The 15072-nt window shown below is 44.9% G+C and overlaps 1 protein-coding gene across 2 annotated transcripts in view; it reads left to right on the forward strand.

Moving 5' to 3' along the window:
* The first annotated feature begins 3026 nt into the window (after nt 1-3026).
* Nucleotides 3027-15072, forward strand: part of TBCE (tubulin folding cofactor E) — a 130604-nt gene continuing 118558 nt past the window's right edge. Inside the window, exon 1 of one of the 2 annotated variants that reach the window (XM_069954459.1) lies at nt 3027-3101. Coding sequence is in view for 1 of the 2 variants with exons in the window: in XM_069954458.1 (XP_069810559.1) it covers nt 3201-3243 (43 nt within the window). In the remaining variant the exon portion in view is untranslated. Of the gene's footprint in view, nt 3102-3185; nt 3244-15072 lie in introns of those variants that run through there. The other variant, XM_069954458.1, reaches the window with a different exon arrangement.

Here is a 15072-nt window from a genome sequence, read left to right on the forward strand (position 1 = left end):
TGTCTCTGTTCTAATTAACTAGCCCGTGCCCACATAGCCCGTATTAGAAGCTACAATACAGAACCCATGGAGACAGGACACAGATGTGTGCACACAACTTCCTCTTTTTATTAGAAATGTCTCTCATTTTATAATCGCGGAATACAGGAGTGGTTACATAGTCACATGTATATATTTGATATAACATGATTGGATAAACTTGATCTTTCGATAAAAGTATGCAACCAACGGTTATGTTATTGCATTGATATGTATATAGCAAGTTCAGCAGCTTGTCTGCCTAGCAATTGGCAAGCTGTCAAAGATTCTCCTTTAGTCATCCAGAAAGAGGAAGTTCTGGAGGTCCGGTCTTGCAGTTTTAGCATAAGCTGGCTGTCTGGAGCTGAAACATATCTGAATTAACTAATAAGACTCATAACAAATTGAAATGTTTCTCTATAATCATAATCTATGATCAATAATCAATACCGACCCTGACACCACCAGGCCCAGGCTGAAGCACACAAATCTACATGTGCTGCTATATATAAAATGGCCACTAGGTGGAAGTAAAGTATCATTTTGTGAGTTCTCAGTTCACATTCTAGATGACGTGCAGACAGATGCACGTGCTGCTATAAATACAATTGCCACTAGGTGGAAGTAGAGAATCATTTTGTGAGTTATTGGTCCGCATTCTGGATGAAATACACACACACAAAGCTACATGTAATCCTCTGCATAAAATGGCTACTAGGTGAAAGTACAGTATCAGGAATGCCTTGAGAAAGCGCTTGACGGTGAGGAAATGTGCGTGGGAAGGGAGTGAGTGCCTCTCAGATGTTTCTGCTTTGTACTGTCTGATGATAACAAAGGTGAAGTTTTTAAGGTGAAGTGCTGTTTTACTACTTCTACACATTGGCAACTAGGTGGAAGTATAATATCATTCTGTGTGCTCTCAGTGCATATTATGGATAACACACATGTGCACACACATCTAAATATGCTGCTACATATAAAATGGCCACAAGGTGGAAGTACAATACTCAATACAGTACTCATTTTGTGAGTTCTCAGTACACATTCTGCATGGCACACACACAAACCTACATGAGTAAATACAATGGCCACTAACCCTACTGGCCTACTATGCAATTAAATATCTATTTTTAATACCTACGTTCCCGAGACCTCCCTGCGCCACGAATACTCCACTTTGGAAGTGTGCACCCTTAGCGTCACACTCCCTTCTCTGCACGGTTCACTGCATCCTGATACCACTGACGTGAGGCATCTCGTCCTGGGCTCCTGGAGTGGCAGCATCGAGGTCTTCTTCCTATTCCATGCGCTTACAGGTGTTGTGCTCTCAGTACAACCCTACCAGGTGAGCACATTCCTCATCACTTTCTTGCATATGTGACGAAATCGATTCACCCAGGGAGCGCCTATCCTTTGTGTTTTCAGCCTTTCCACAATGGCCACTAAGTGGAAGTGGAGTATCGTTTTGTGAGTTATTGGTTCACATTCTGGATGTAACACACACACACACACACACACAGCTACATTTAATGCTATACCTAAAATGGCTACTAGGTGGAAGTACAGTATCATTTTTTTTTTTAGTTCAAAGTACATATTCTTAATACACACAGGCAAACCTACAAGTGCTGCTATAAATACATTGGCCACTAGGTGGAAGTAGAATATCATTCTGTGCGTTCTCAGTGCATGTTATGGATGCCACACACATACACACAACTCTACTTGTGCTTCTATAAATAAAATGGCCACAAGGTGGAAGCAGAGTATCATTTTGTGAGTTTTCAACGCATATTATGGATGAGACACACGCAACACGCCAACATGCGCTGCTAAATACAAAATGAACACAAGGTGGATGTAGAGTAACTCTCAGTACATATTCTGGAAGACACCCCCACACGGCTACATGTGCTGCTGTACTTAAAATGGCTGTTGTCAGTTATTGGTATACATTCTGGATCACACACACACACACACACACAATGCTATACATAAAACGGCTACTAAGTGTAAGTACAGTATAATTTTTTTTTAGATCTCAGTACATATCCTTAATGAAACATGCAAATCTACATGTGGTGCTGTATATACATTGACCACTAGTTAGAATATCATTCTTTGCGTTCTTAGTGCATATTATGGATAACAAACACACCTACACACCTACATGTGCTGCTGTACATAAAATGACCACTAGGTGGAAGTAAAGTATAATTTTGTGAGTTCTCAGTTCACGTTCTGGATGACACACGCACATAGATGCATGTACTGCTATAAATACCATTGCCACTAGGTGGAAGTAAAGTAAAATTTTGTGAGATATTGGTGCACATTGTGGATGGCACACACACACACACACACACACACACACACACACACACACACCCACACCTACATGTAATGCTACACATAAATGGCTATTAGGTGGAAGTACAGTATCACTTCTTGTTTAGTTATCAGTACATATTCTTAATGGCACACACACAAATGTACATGTGCTGCTATGTATAAAATGGCCACAAGGTGGAAGTACAGTATTTTTTTTAGATGGTACATATTCTTAATTACACACACGCAAATCTACATGTGCGGCTATAAAAACATAGCTGCTGTATATAAAATGACCACTAGGTGGAAGTAGAGTATCATTTTGTGAGTTCTCGGTTCACGTGCTGCTATACATAAAATGACCACTAGGTGGAAGTAGAGTATCATTTTGTGAGTTCTCAGTTCACGTGCTGCTATACATAAAATGACCACAAGGTGGAAGTAGAGTATCATTTTTGAGTTTTCAGTGCATATTATACATGTGCTGCTGTATACACAGTGGCCTGAAGACGAGTATCAAGTGCATTTTTATTTTTATGTAGCTACAGAATGTGCTGCTTCTGTATATAATATGGCCACTAGGTGGAAGTAGAGTATCACTTTGGGAGGATTACTTTCATGATCATGCAATGGCAGGCAACAAAACCATGGACGCTCGTGACGTAATGACGTTCAACCCGGAAGATGAAATGTGTTCCTCGGTGTGCTCGCAGTGCGGGGAAGGTGTGTAGCAGGGCAGTGCGCTGTGGCCGGTGAGTGTGACGTCATTGCGTTTATTGTGGCTGTTACCGGTGATCGGTCTGGCGTCTCTCGCCCTGCAGCTTCTCATTCTGTTCTGACACTAGTGCTATATGCGATTTACCGGCAGTTCTTATCCCCAGTCTTCAGGATACGGTATATTAGATGTTATCCATAGCAGCTCCATTAATCATCTATGGAGCTGCTGGATATAGCGTGTACAGCGTCCACCCCTCCCCTTGCTGACCAATCTCCCCCAACATGGGCAACATCACAGTCTTTGTCATGCAAGCTACGTCTCAGTGTGGCTCAGTGGCTCCGGCCTTAGGTCGATTTTTTGATCATTAGTCACAAATGATTTTGCCAGCATTAACCTCCATGTGGAGATGCGGCCATTTATTTTGTTTTGCCAAATCACAGTTGTAATAAAGCATAGTTGCCAACATTTGAATTTTTTTTCAATGACACTTTAGCGTTGACAAGAGGTGTGGCCTATTCTGGGTGTGGCTTGATGCCAGGGTTTTTTTCTTTTCCTGAAGTTTGTATTAGGTCCCTAGTATATTTCACACCCCAGTGTCAGGTCCCCAATGTATTAAACACCCCAATATCAGGTCCCCAGTATATTCCACACCCCAGTGTTAGGTCCCCAGTATAGTACACACTCCACCTCAGAGCAGTTTTCATGCTGTGACCCAGAGATAGCACTTTACTGACTTAATATACTGGTAGTTTATGCCCATATGATACAGCTGCACCCATATCATACTACTACTACCCCCTGCATCCTCTATGGGAGGCTTGCATGCCTCCTCTCTCCACGCTGAAGAATGGACAGAGCCTTAGACAAGTAGAGAGAGCTCTGATTCCTGTTCTTTTAAAAGCCAAATTATTGATTAAAAAGTGTGTTGACTTTCTGCTTTACACGCATGGCTCTGGTGTACACACTAATATCTGCTGCATGATCACACACACACACACACACTATAGAAATACACCTATATCTCTGCTGCATGATAATTACCCACAGCTACTATAGTGTTAAAGTGACTGTACCACCAGGCCCAGGCTGAAGCACTGGAGGCGGGCTGACCCACCCTTAGTGGGAGAAAACCTTGACCCACTATGATAGAGATTCATTGATTCTAATGGAGTCACGTCATGGAGGGGCTGGAGTTTCTTCCCACTAAGGGTGGGTCGGCCCGCCTCCAGTGCTTCAGCCTGGGCATGGTGGTACAGTCACTTTAACGTTTCAATAGTTTTTTATTGAAGAAGGTTTTATAATTTTTTTAACAAACAGTAGTAGTACAGGTGTATGTGAACAACATATAAGGTATAAAATCACATATATGTATCAAATACAGTGCAGAACAACAGTGGAGTAGTTAAATAATATCACGGGCAAGTGTATAAATACGGTCCCTGGTGGCCGAGGGGTGGAGCAGTTGTGACCAAGTGCTGCACATTGCTGTTCCCGATTTTACTGGGATGTTCATCGGCATGAATATATCCACTATTGCACTTGCATAGCAAAACAACGATATATATAAAGAACAAAGAGATAAAGTAATCAGAGAACAGAAGAAAGTAACTAAGATATGCAGAAAGGGCAGGCAGTCCCTACAAACCTGTATATGGATGGAAAGGCGTGTAGAAGGGGAGTATGTGTGTGTGCCTTTAGGCAATGTCCAGCGTCCGCTGTATATATGTATATTTGCTTGTTTGTTTGTGTCCCTGTGGGATGGGGAAATCAAGATAGAGGAGGTTTCGGTTGGGGAAGGGGGCCGGATTGGTTAAGTCTGGAGCGGCTTAGTGGTAATGTGGTCGGATTATTGGGCGAATGATAAGGGGAACATTCCCAACCAGCCCACTGTTTAGCAAAGGAGTGCATAGTCCCCCTACCAAAGGCTATGTATCTTTCTAGCGTGTAAATCCTCGTGATTTCAGATAGAATAATGTATGCAATAGGGGGTTTGGAGGATTTCCAGGCTCTGGTTATGGCAAGTCTAGCAATCGTGATGATTTTGCAAACTAATACACGATAGTTACGAGGGATATGAGCCATGTCCATATATAGAAGAGCCATGGCTGGGGATAGGGTGACAGGGATAGAAATAATCGTGGAGAGAATGTGTTGCACCTGAGTCCAAAATAGTTTCAACATGGGGCATTCCCATAGAATGTGTTGTAAGGAGCCCACCTGACCACATTCTCTCCAGCACAGGGGGCTTGTAGAGGGGTACATGGAGAATAATTTTTGCGGTGTGTAGTACCAACGCAATCTTGTTTTTAGTATCGATTCACGTTGTGAAGTACTAATCACCGATTTCAGGGAGTGTTGACATGCTTGCTCCCAATCCATAATTGTATAAGATTTCCCCAGGGCTTTCTCCCAAGTCTCCATATATGGAGTTTTACCCTGGGAGTCTATGCCACTAATCACCTCACATAGGGGTTTAAGGCCTTTAACTGACAGTGAGAAGACAGTAGATATTTGTGAGCACCAAGTGACTTTTTTGTGTTGCCAATCGGGTAAGAGGTGTCTATTTTGCAAATAAAGGAAAAAATCAGTGCGGGGGATCTGGAATATCTGAGTGAGTTCTTGGAAAGATCTCAGTTGACCTCGCGTGAAGAGGTCCATAGTAGTCTGTAGGCCGCGGGAGTGCCACCTGGACAGGGTTAGGAATGAGTCTTTAGGGAGTGAGTATCCTAAGGATAAAATGGGGATGGGGGACATAGTAAATGTTGCAGGGAATCCTCTGCACGTGTGCATTGTTTTCCAGCACTTAAGACCCGCTAGCATTGGTGGGGAGAATGTATCTAGGGAAGGGGATGCCCAGACAGATGCGTATAATAAGGCCTGTAGGTTGCCTCCCGCAAAGGTTGCTTCAATTGCTAGCCAATTTTTCTCTGTGTGTCCCTTCCACCATTCTCGCAGTTGAGACATTAGGGTAGCAGCATAATAAACATAGGGGTCCGGCACCCCCAGACCTCCCCGGTCTATCGGCCGAGAAGCAATTGCGTATGCAATACGTGGAGGCTTCCCTGCCCAAATGAATCTTGAAATAAGCTTCCTTATAGCTTTAAAGTAAGATTGTGGGAGGAGAATCGGAAGCGTCCTAAAGAGGTAGAGAAGCTTTGGCAGCAGAAGCATCTTAAAAGCAGCTATGCGACCCGTCCAAGCAGTTTCATGTTTGGTCATTGAGTCGGCTTGTTTTTGGAGGGACTCTAAAAGGGGGGTGTAGTTATGTTGGTATAACAGGGCAGGTGAAGCTGTAATGAACGTGCCTAAGTATTTAATGGCTACCGGTTGCCAGGCAAAGGGAAAGGATTTTTTCATATTTGATAGTTGGGTAGTGGGGACGTGGATGGGAAGGACTTCTGTTTTTGATATATTCAATTTATAATAGGAAATCTCGCTAAACTCTGAGAGAAGAGCTAAGGCGGCGGGTAGGGAAGAGTGTGGGGACGAGAGGGTAAGTATAATGTCATCTGCGTATAACGAGAGGACATGGGAAGTTTGGCCAATCGTGATTCCTTGTATTCTAGGGTCTGTGCGAAGGAGCTGAGCTAACGGTTCAAGAGAGATAACAAAAATTAATGGGGATAACGGGCAGCCTTGTCTTGTACCGTTGGTAATACTAAAGGGAGGGGATAATGTGCCATTAGTAAAAACTTGGGCCGTGGGGGCAGAGTACAACGCTTGAATGCATCGCAGCATCTCCGCGTTGATCCCAAACCTCTGGAGCACCGAGAAGGCATAGATCCAGGAAATCCGATCGAATGCCTTCTCGGCGTCCAGAGATGCTAGAACCGCGGGGAACCCGCGTGTATGGATGTGGTGCACAATGTTGACGACTCGTCGGGTGTTGTCATAGGCCTGTCTATTCCTTATAAAACCAGTTTGGTCCATGTGAATAATTGAGGGCATGACTAGGGCTAATCTGTCAGCCAATACTCTGGCATAAATTTTTAGATCTGAATTTAATAGAGAAATGGGGCGAAAGTTTTTAGGCGAGTCAGGGTTTTTTTCTGGTTTGGGGAGAGTGACTATTGTGGCCGCCTGATTTTCCATCGGTAGTGTGCCCTGTGATCTGGCTAAGTTAAAAAATTCCAGTAAGTGAGGAGAAATGATGGGGGTAAATGACCTATAATACAGGTTAGTCAGTCCGTCCGGACCAGGGGATTTGTTAGGAGGGAGGGACTTAATAACTTTTTCTATTTCCGCTACCGAGAAGGGGGCATTAAGGGAGTCAAGTTGGGCCGGGCTAAGAGTCGGAAGATTAATTTTGTTCAGGAAGTCGTTGATTTTTTCGGGTGAAGGCTGGGGAGTGTCAGGGTCGTCTTTCAAATTATACAGATCTCCATAAAATTTTTGGAAACATGCAGCTATAGAAGTAGGGTCTATATATTTCCCTTTGGTATGGGGGTCAAAGAGGAACGGGATCTGAGATTTTTGATGCTGCGTTTTGAGCTTCTGTGCCAATAGCTTCCCGGCCTTGTCACCAAGGGTATAGTATATCGCTTTAGTTTTCCGCAGTTTGAACTCAAAATCTAACAGGAGGGCGTCTTTAAGGCGCACTCTCAGGGAGCGAAGCTTATCTGTCAGGTATGCAGACTGGTTGCGTTTTGTGCAGTTGTTCTACTTTTTTGATATCTAGCATCAAAGAGGACACCAACTTTTCTCTCTCTCGTTTGGCCCTACTACCTAATTGTACCATGATACCCCTTATCACCGCCTTATGGGCGTTCCAGATTGTTGCTGCAGAGACTTGTTCAGTCGTGTTGTGAGTAAAGTAGTCTTTCAGTGCCTTCTCTATTTCAGACTTGTATTGCGGCTGTGACAAGAGGTATGCATTACAACGCCAGAGATATGTTCTATTGGGGACGTTTGTTTCCTGAATTGTACACATAATCGGGCAATGGTCAGACCAAGATTTGGTTAGGATAGCTGAGGACGTAACAGATAGTAAATTGGAGGCATCTGTTAGCATGAGGTCCAGTCTGGAATAGCTGTTGTGGAAAGGCGAATAATACGTGTAGTCTATTTCCGTGCTGTGATGAGCACGCCAGACATCAATTAGGTCACTTTGCCACAGCATTCTATCCAGAGAGGGTTTGGTGCGAGAATAGTTTTGAGATACGTCCATTTTCAAATCAGGAACAATATTGAAATCCCCGCTAATTAATACTCTGCCTTGTTTACATTTGGCAACCAGTCTGAGTACCTTACGGAGAAAGCCAACTTGGCCGTGTTGTGGGGCGTATAAAGCCACCAGAGTATACAAAGCATTATTAATATTACATAACAGAATAATGTATCTCCCATTGGGATCTATAATACTATCTACTAATGAAAAGGAAACAGAATTGCGAATAGCTATGGCTACACCTCGGGCCTTGGATTTAAAGGAAGCATGAATTATTGTTGGATAGGATGGGTGGTGGAGTCTATGCGTGTCCTTACTCAGTAAATGGGTTTCAGCCAAGCATAAGACGTCAGCATCCATCTTTTTTGCTTCTGCCCACAGGAAAGAGCGACGTTGGGGGGAGTTAAGGCCTCTCACATTGTAGGAGACAACTCTAAGTACCATAATGGAGACTTACAGTTAAAAGGAGGAAAACAGGTGCGGATGAACAATGTAGAGAGGCCCAACTCCAAGGACCGCGGGAACCACCTGGCACACTTAGGAGAAAGAGGGTTAGAGTAGGGTTGCCTGCAACAAAACAACAAACAAAAAACCACAAAACAAACATGGAACCGAGACAAACAGAGTGCATCACCCGGAGATTTCCCGAGTAGGCACGGGTGGAAGAAGAGAAAAGAAAGAAAGGGTACTGGGGCACCAAAGTCTGGTTAGGATGTACCACAAGGATTGTCCAGAGAACTCGGGTTCGGTAGTCCTGTTCATGGAGCGTTGGAGCGGTCTAGCTGGTCGGAAGGTGGAGAGCGACGGTCACGTCTTTTGTTGGAAGAACGCTGCTGGCGGTCAGGTGAGGGAGCAGAAGAAATGGACAGGTCCCACGATTCCAGTAGACGTTGAGCTTCGTCCAGGTTATGGACTGTGAAAGTTTTGCCATCCCTGCTAATCAGGAGCTTATTCGGAAAGCCCCATTTGTACATCAGTTTCTCCTCTCTGAGAGTACGGGTAGCTGGGCCCAAAGAACGGCGCCATTGGAGAGTGGCAGAGGAGAAGTCTGCATATACTGCAATCTGTTTGTATTTATCCGGGACCGAGTTTTTATTTCTGGTGGCAGACATGAACGCTTCTTTCACATGGAAGAAGTGGAAGCGTGCCAGAGTGTCCCTGGAGGTATCTGGAGGCAAGTGTTTGGGTCGTGGGACCCTGTGTGCCCGGTCTATGACCAGCTCCCTATTCGGGCAGTCAGGGAGCACATCTTTAATAAAACGCTGGAGAAAATGCATCAGTTCATTGGGCATGACAGACTCCGGTATTCCCCGAAATTTCACATTGTTCCGGCGGGATCTGTCTTCTAGGTCAATTAGCTTGCCCCTCAGGTATGACACTTCATCTGCAAGTTCATAGTGCGAGTCTATAAGCTTGTTATGGGAGCCCACTAGGTTTTTCAGCTTATTGTCATGGCGGTTCAGTGTGGCTTCCATGGCTGTGACTGCAGCTTTAATAGGGGCAATCGATGACTGGTAACTGTTGTGCAGGTCCAACAGGGTAGACATCATGCGTCTCATACCGGAATTGGTGGCTGGTGAGTCGTCATCAGGGAATCTTGCCAGGTATACAGACGGGTCTAACCCTGTGGAAGGTGATACTGCAGGTGCTACCCCTGGATGTTGAGGGGCAGTGTGAGCCTGATTACCGCTCTCTGGGGAAGGAGGGAGGGAAGCAGATTCATCCTCCTCTCTGTGGCCATAGCATGCAGAAACGCTGTCTTTATCTGAGGAGTGACCCATAACTGTCTGGTCATCCCCGCTGTCAGTTTGTAGGTGGGACAAGCGTTCATACCTGTTTGATAAGGGCAGGTTTGTAGAGGCGGCCGCTGCATATGAGCGAGGCATCGCAGGCTTGCTGTGTTCTGTGTGCTTGCCTAAGATGGCGGCGGCGCCATCTTGTGAAGCCGCCGGCGGGAAGAAATCCGTCATTCTGAGAGTTACCGGGTCTCCCTTTGCCTCTTTCTGCATCCCGCTGCAATCACCGAGCCTCTCCGGTTCCGGGGATATGCTTGGTTGGCTATTTGCTTCAGTGACGGCTCGAATCTCGTCGCTGCAGGACGGAGCTCACTGACTATGCGGCCATCCGGCTCAGCGCGCAAACCACGCCCCCTACAGTCACTTTAATAGCTCCGGACTCTCAGGATTGCACCTGCACTCCATCCAGTACCATCAGACACTCACCTTCTGACAACAGCCCTACTCCTCCTAGACAAGAGAATGATCACATGATCATGACCTCATGGAATGTCCTTGAACTACGGTAGTAGACTGCAGCATGCGGAGTGTTGTGATGCTGAGCTGCAGGTTACAGGACTGGAGCTCCATAGTGTCAGTACCTTCAGTCAATTCAGAGTGCACAGGGGCCTCCTGTGAGTCATGGGCCCCCAGTAGCCTCCTACCATGACCATTGGGAAAGATGGCTCTGCCTGTGGTGGCTCCATAGACTGGGGTGGGCAATTAATTTTACCATGGGGCCACATGAAATGGTCTTCGAGGGCCAGACCAATATAGTTAACCCAGTTCTGGTGGGGACAGCGGTGAGGTGGGTGGGTGTGTCCGATGGGACATCCTTTTCTTTTTTTAATTCTTCATTTTATTCAATTTTCACATTTTCCATACAAAAGAAAGAACCATCAACTCGAGCATCACCCCAACGGATGCAAAGGCACATACCTAAATAACAAACAGCAATAGAAAAACGAACACAATGGCAATGCCAACACCTTAAGGCTGGGTTCACACTACGTATATTTCAATCAGTATTGTGGTCCTCATATTGCAACCAAAACCAGGAGTGGATTGAAAACACAGAAAGGATCTGTTCACACAATGTTGAAATTGAGTGGATGGCCGCCCTTTAATGGCAAATATTTGCTGTTATTTTAAAACAACGGCTGTTATATTGAAAGAATGGCAGTTATTTACTGTTATATTGCGGCCATCCACTCAATTTCAACATTGTGTGAACAGAGCCTTACTGTGTTTTTAATCCACTCCTGGTTTTGGTTGCAATATGAGGACCACAATACTGACTGAAATATACGTAGTGTGAACCCAGCCTTAGGCATTACAGGGCTCTGAGCCATCCTTTTCCCTTCTCCTTTCCATATGGCCCAGGCCTCCATGATTTCTTCCAGCCACAATTCATTTCTTCAGAACCTGACAGACAAACATCTTAGGCTCTGCACTTTTTCTTCAACTTGATTCCCTATTTCCTACCCATAGAGTCTCATACAGTAGTAATTCTGCTGTTTGGTACCATGTGCAGAAAAGTGAGTAGGTGTGTGTGTGTTGACCCTGTATAGAAATAATGCCTCCTGCTGTGCCCCATATAGTAATAATACCCTCCATATAGTAATATTGCCTCCTGCTGTCCGCCCCATATAATAATAATGTCCCCTGCTTTGCCTACCATATAGTAATAATGCCCCTGCTGTGCCTCCATATAGTAATACCCACTGCTGTGCCCACCATATAGTAATAATGCCTCCTGCTGTACCCTCCTTATAGTAATAATGACTCCTGCTGTGCCCCATATAGTAATACCTCCTTCTGTGCATTCCTTCACAATAATAATGCCCCCTTAAGTGCCCCCATTGGTTATTATTTACTATAAAGTGGACAACCCCTTAAAATATTTTTTATTTCACAGCAGGGCTGTGGAGTCAGTAAGCCGCAGCTCCGACTCAGACTCAACTCCTTAAAGGACAACTCCGTCCAAAAGCATTTTTTAATATGTTATTAGTAATGGAAAGTTAGACAAATTCGTAATATACATTAATTATGGGAAATGCATATTTACTGCTATTTCGCTTAATTTAGTAGATCATGGAGAGTTCAAATTCTCAGAAATTTTGTGACGTCACGAATTAGGGTGTTATTCCCATGGAGTGTCCAGCAGGAACGCACTATATATAGAATTCAATGAGTACCATTGACTTCTATATATAGTGCGCCCCTGCTGGACATTCCATTGGAAGCAATGGCTGTCTATGGAACAGGTCTGTATGCACACATATACAGTCATGGACAAAAGTTTTGAGAGTGACACAAATATTATATTTTCACATGATCTGCTGCCCTCTGGTTTTTATGTGTGTTTGTCAGATGTTTTTATCACATACAGAAATATAATTGCAATCATATTATGAGTAACAAAAGCTTATATTGACAGAATGAGTTAATGTAGCAAGTCAATATTTGCAGTGTTGACCCTTCTTCTTCAGGACCTCTGCAATTCTCCCTGGCATGCCCTCAATCAACTTCTGGACCAAATCCTGACTGATAGCAGTCCATTCTTGCACAGTCAATGCTTGCATTTTGTAGAATGTGTTGGTTTTTGTTTGTCCACCCGTCTCTTGATGATTGACCACAAGTTCTCAATGGGATTAAGATCTGGGGAGTTTTGTTCCCTAAGCCATTTAGTTATCACCTTTGCTTTATGGCAAGGTGCTCCATCATGCTGGAAAAGGCATTGTTGATCGTCAAACTGCTCTTGGAAGGTTGGAAGAAGTTGCTCTTAGAGGACATTCTGGTACCATTCTTTATTCATGGCTGTGTTTTTAGGCAAGACTGTGAGAGAGCTGATTCCCTTAGCTGAGAAGAAACGCCACACATGAATGGTTTCAGGATGCTTAACAGTTGGCATGAGACAAGACTGGTGGTAGTGCTCACCTCGTCTTCGAATAAGCTGTTTTCCAGATGTCCCAAACAATCGGAAAGGGGATTCATCAGAGAAAATGACTTTACTCCATTCCTCAGCAGTCCACTCTTTTTGGCAACAAAGGAACCTCTCCTTGAAGTTCTTGATGATGCGATAGATTGTTGGCTGAGGTGCAATGTTTCTAGCTGCGATACTCTTCCTTGTTAGGCCATTTTTGTGCAGTGCAATGATGACTGCACGTGTTTCTTTAGAGAGAACCATTGTTAACAGAAAAGAAACAATGATGCCAAGTACCAGCCTCCTTTTTAAGTGTCCTGTGGTGTCATTCTTAATCATGACAGATTGATCTCCAGCCCTATCCTCATCAACACTGACACCTGTGTTAATGGAGAAATCACTGAAACAATGTTAGCTGGTCCATTTAAGGCAGGGCTGCAGTGATGTTGAAATGTGTTTTGGGGGATAAAGTTCATTTTCTAGGCAAATATTGACTTTGCAAGTAAATGCTGTTAAGCTGATCACTCTTTATAACATTCTGGAGTATATGCAAATTGCCGATTTAAAAACTGAAGCAGTAGACTTTGTAAAAATTTATATTTGTATCATTCTCAACTTTTGGCCATGACTGGACACTGTACTACTCCCCCATCATCTGCTCATAGTATGAGCAGATGATGGGGGAGTAGTACCAGGGCCATCCCCAATCCGGCCCCCCTGCTGCCGCCACATATGCCCTGGTACTACTTCCCCATCATCTGCTCATACTATGAGCAGATGATGGTGAAGTAGTACCAGAGCTATCCCCATCACCGCCGCCGCCCCTCGTATGTCCGGCGGGTCCGCTGCTGTAATTGAGGCCCCCGGTCTCAGGGGGAAAGTAGGCCCCGGTCTCAGGCCTACTTCTCCTCTGAGACCGGGGACTCAATTATAGTAGGGGACCTGCCGGATGTACGAGGGGCGGCATCGGCGGTGGCGTCAGGGGGTCCGGGCGGGTCCGCTGCTGTAATTGAAGGGACTGAGACTGGGGCCTACTCTACCCCCCCCCCCCCCCCGAGACCGGGGCCTCAATTACAGCAGTGGACCCGCTGGATGTATGAGGGGTGGCGGTGATGGGGATAGTATGAGCAGATGATGGGGAAGTAGTACCAGGGCATATGTGGTGGCAGCGGGGTGACCGTATTGGGAATGGCCCTGGAACTACTCCCCCTCATCTGCTCATACTAAGAGCAGATGATGGGGGAGTAGTACAGTGTATATATGTGCAGACTCACCTGTTCCATAGACAGCCATTGATTCCAATGGAGTGTCCAGCAGGGGCGCACTATATATAGAAGTCAATGGTACTCATTAAATGCTATATATAGTGCGTCCCCTGTTGGACACTCCATTGGAATTACACCCTGATTCGTGACGTCACCAAATTCCTGAGAATTTGAAGTCTCCATGATCTACTAAATTAAGGGAAATAGCAGTAAATGTGCATTTCCCATAATTAATGTACATTACGACTTTGTCTAACTTTCCATAACTAATAACATATTAAAAAATGCCTTTGGCCAAACTTCTCCTTTAAAGGAGAAGTCCGGCCAAAATTATTTTTTATATGTTATTACTTATGGAAAGTTATACAATTTTCTAATGTACATTAATTATGGGAAATGCTCATATACTGCTATTTCCCTTAATTTAGTGTATCAGGAAGTGTTAGAATTAGGGATGCACGATGCACCGAAATATCGATACTACTATCGATATTTCGGGCAAAAAAACGATTCGGTACCAGGATTTCCTGGTATCGATACTTTATGTTAAGCTGCCTAATAACGCAGCTTAACATAAAGTATAGAGCAGAGAACACAGCCGGCGGCTAGCAGAGCGCCGGCCATGTTCTCTGTGTGCCGCCCCCGGCCCCCTGCCGTCACTTCCTCCTCTGCCCGCCCCTTCCTCCGCTCACTGCAGTGATAAGCGATAGCCGTCACACAGCGATCGCATGTGCCGGCTATATAACTGTGCAGAAGCCGCTGTCACAACTGACAGCGGCCTCTGACCCATCCTGAGCCTCTCCAGAAGCAGTGGGGTCGGCTACTGTGTGTAACAGACCCCCGCTGCTAATGACCCGCAGCCCGTCACACCT

This window comes from Dendropsophus ebraccatus, chromosome 15 (assembly GCF_027789765.1).
Source record: "Dendropsophus ebraccatus isolate aDenEbr1 chromosome 15, aDenEbr1.pat, whole genome shotgun sequence".
In the NCBI taxonomy this organism is placed as follows: domain Eukaryota; kingdom Metazoa; phylum Chordata; class Amphibia; order Anura; family Hylidae; genus Dendropsophus; species Dendropsophus ebraccatus.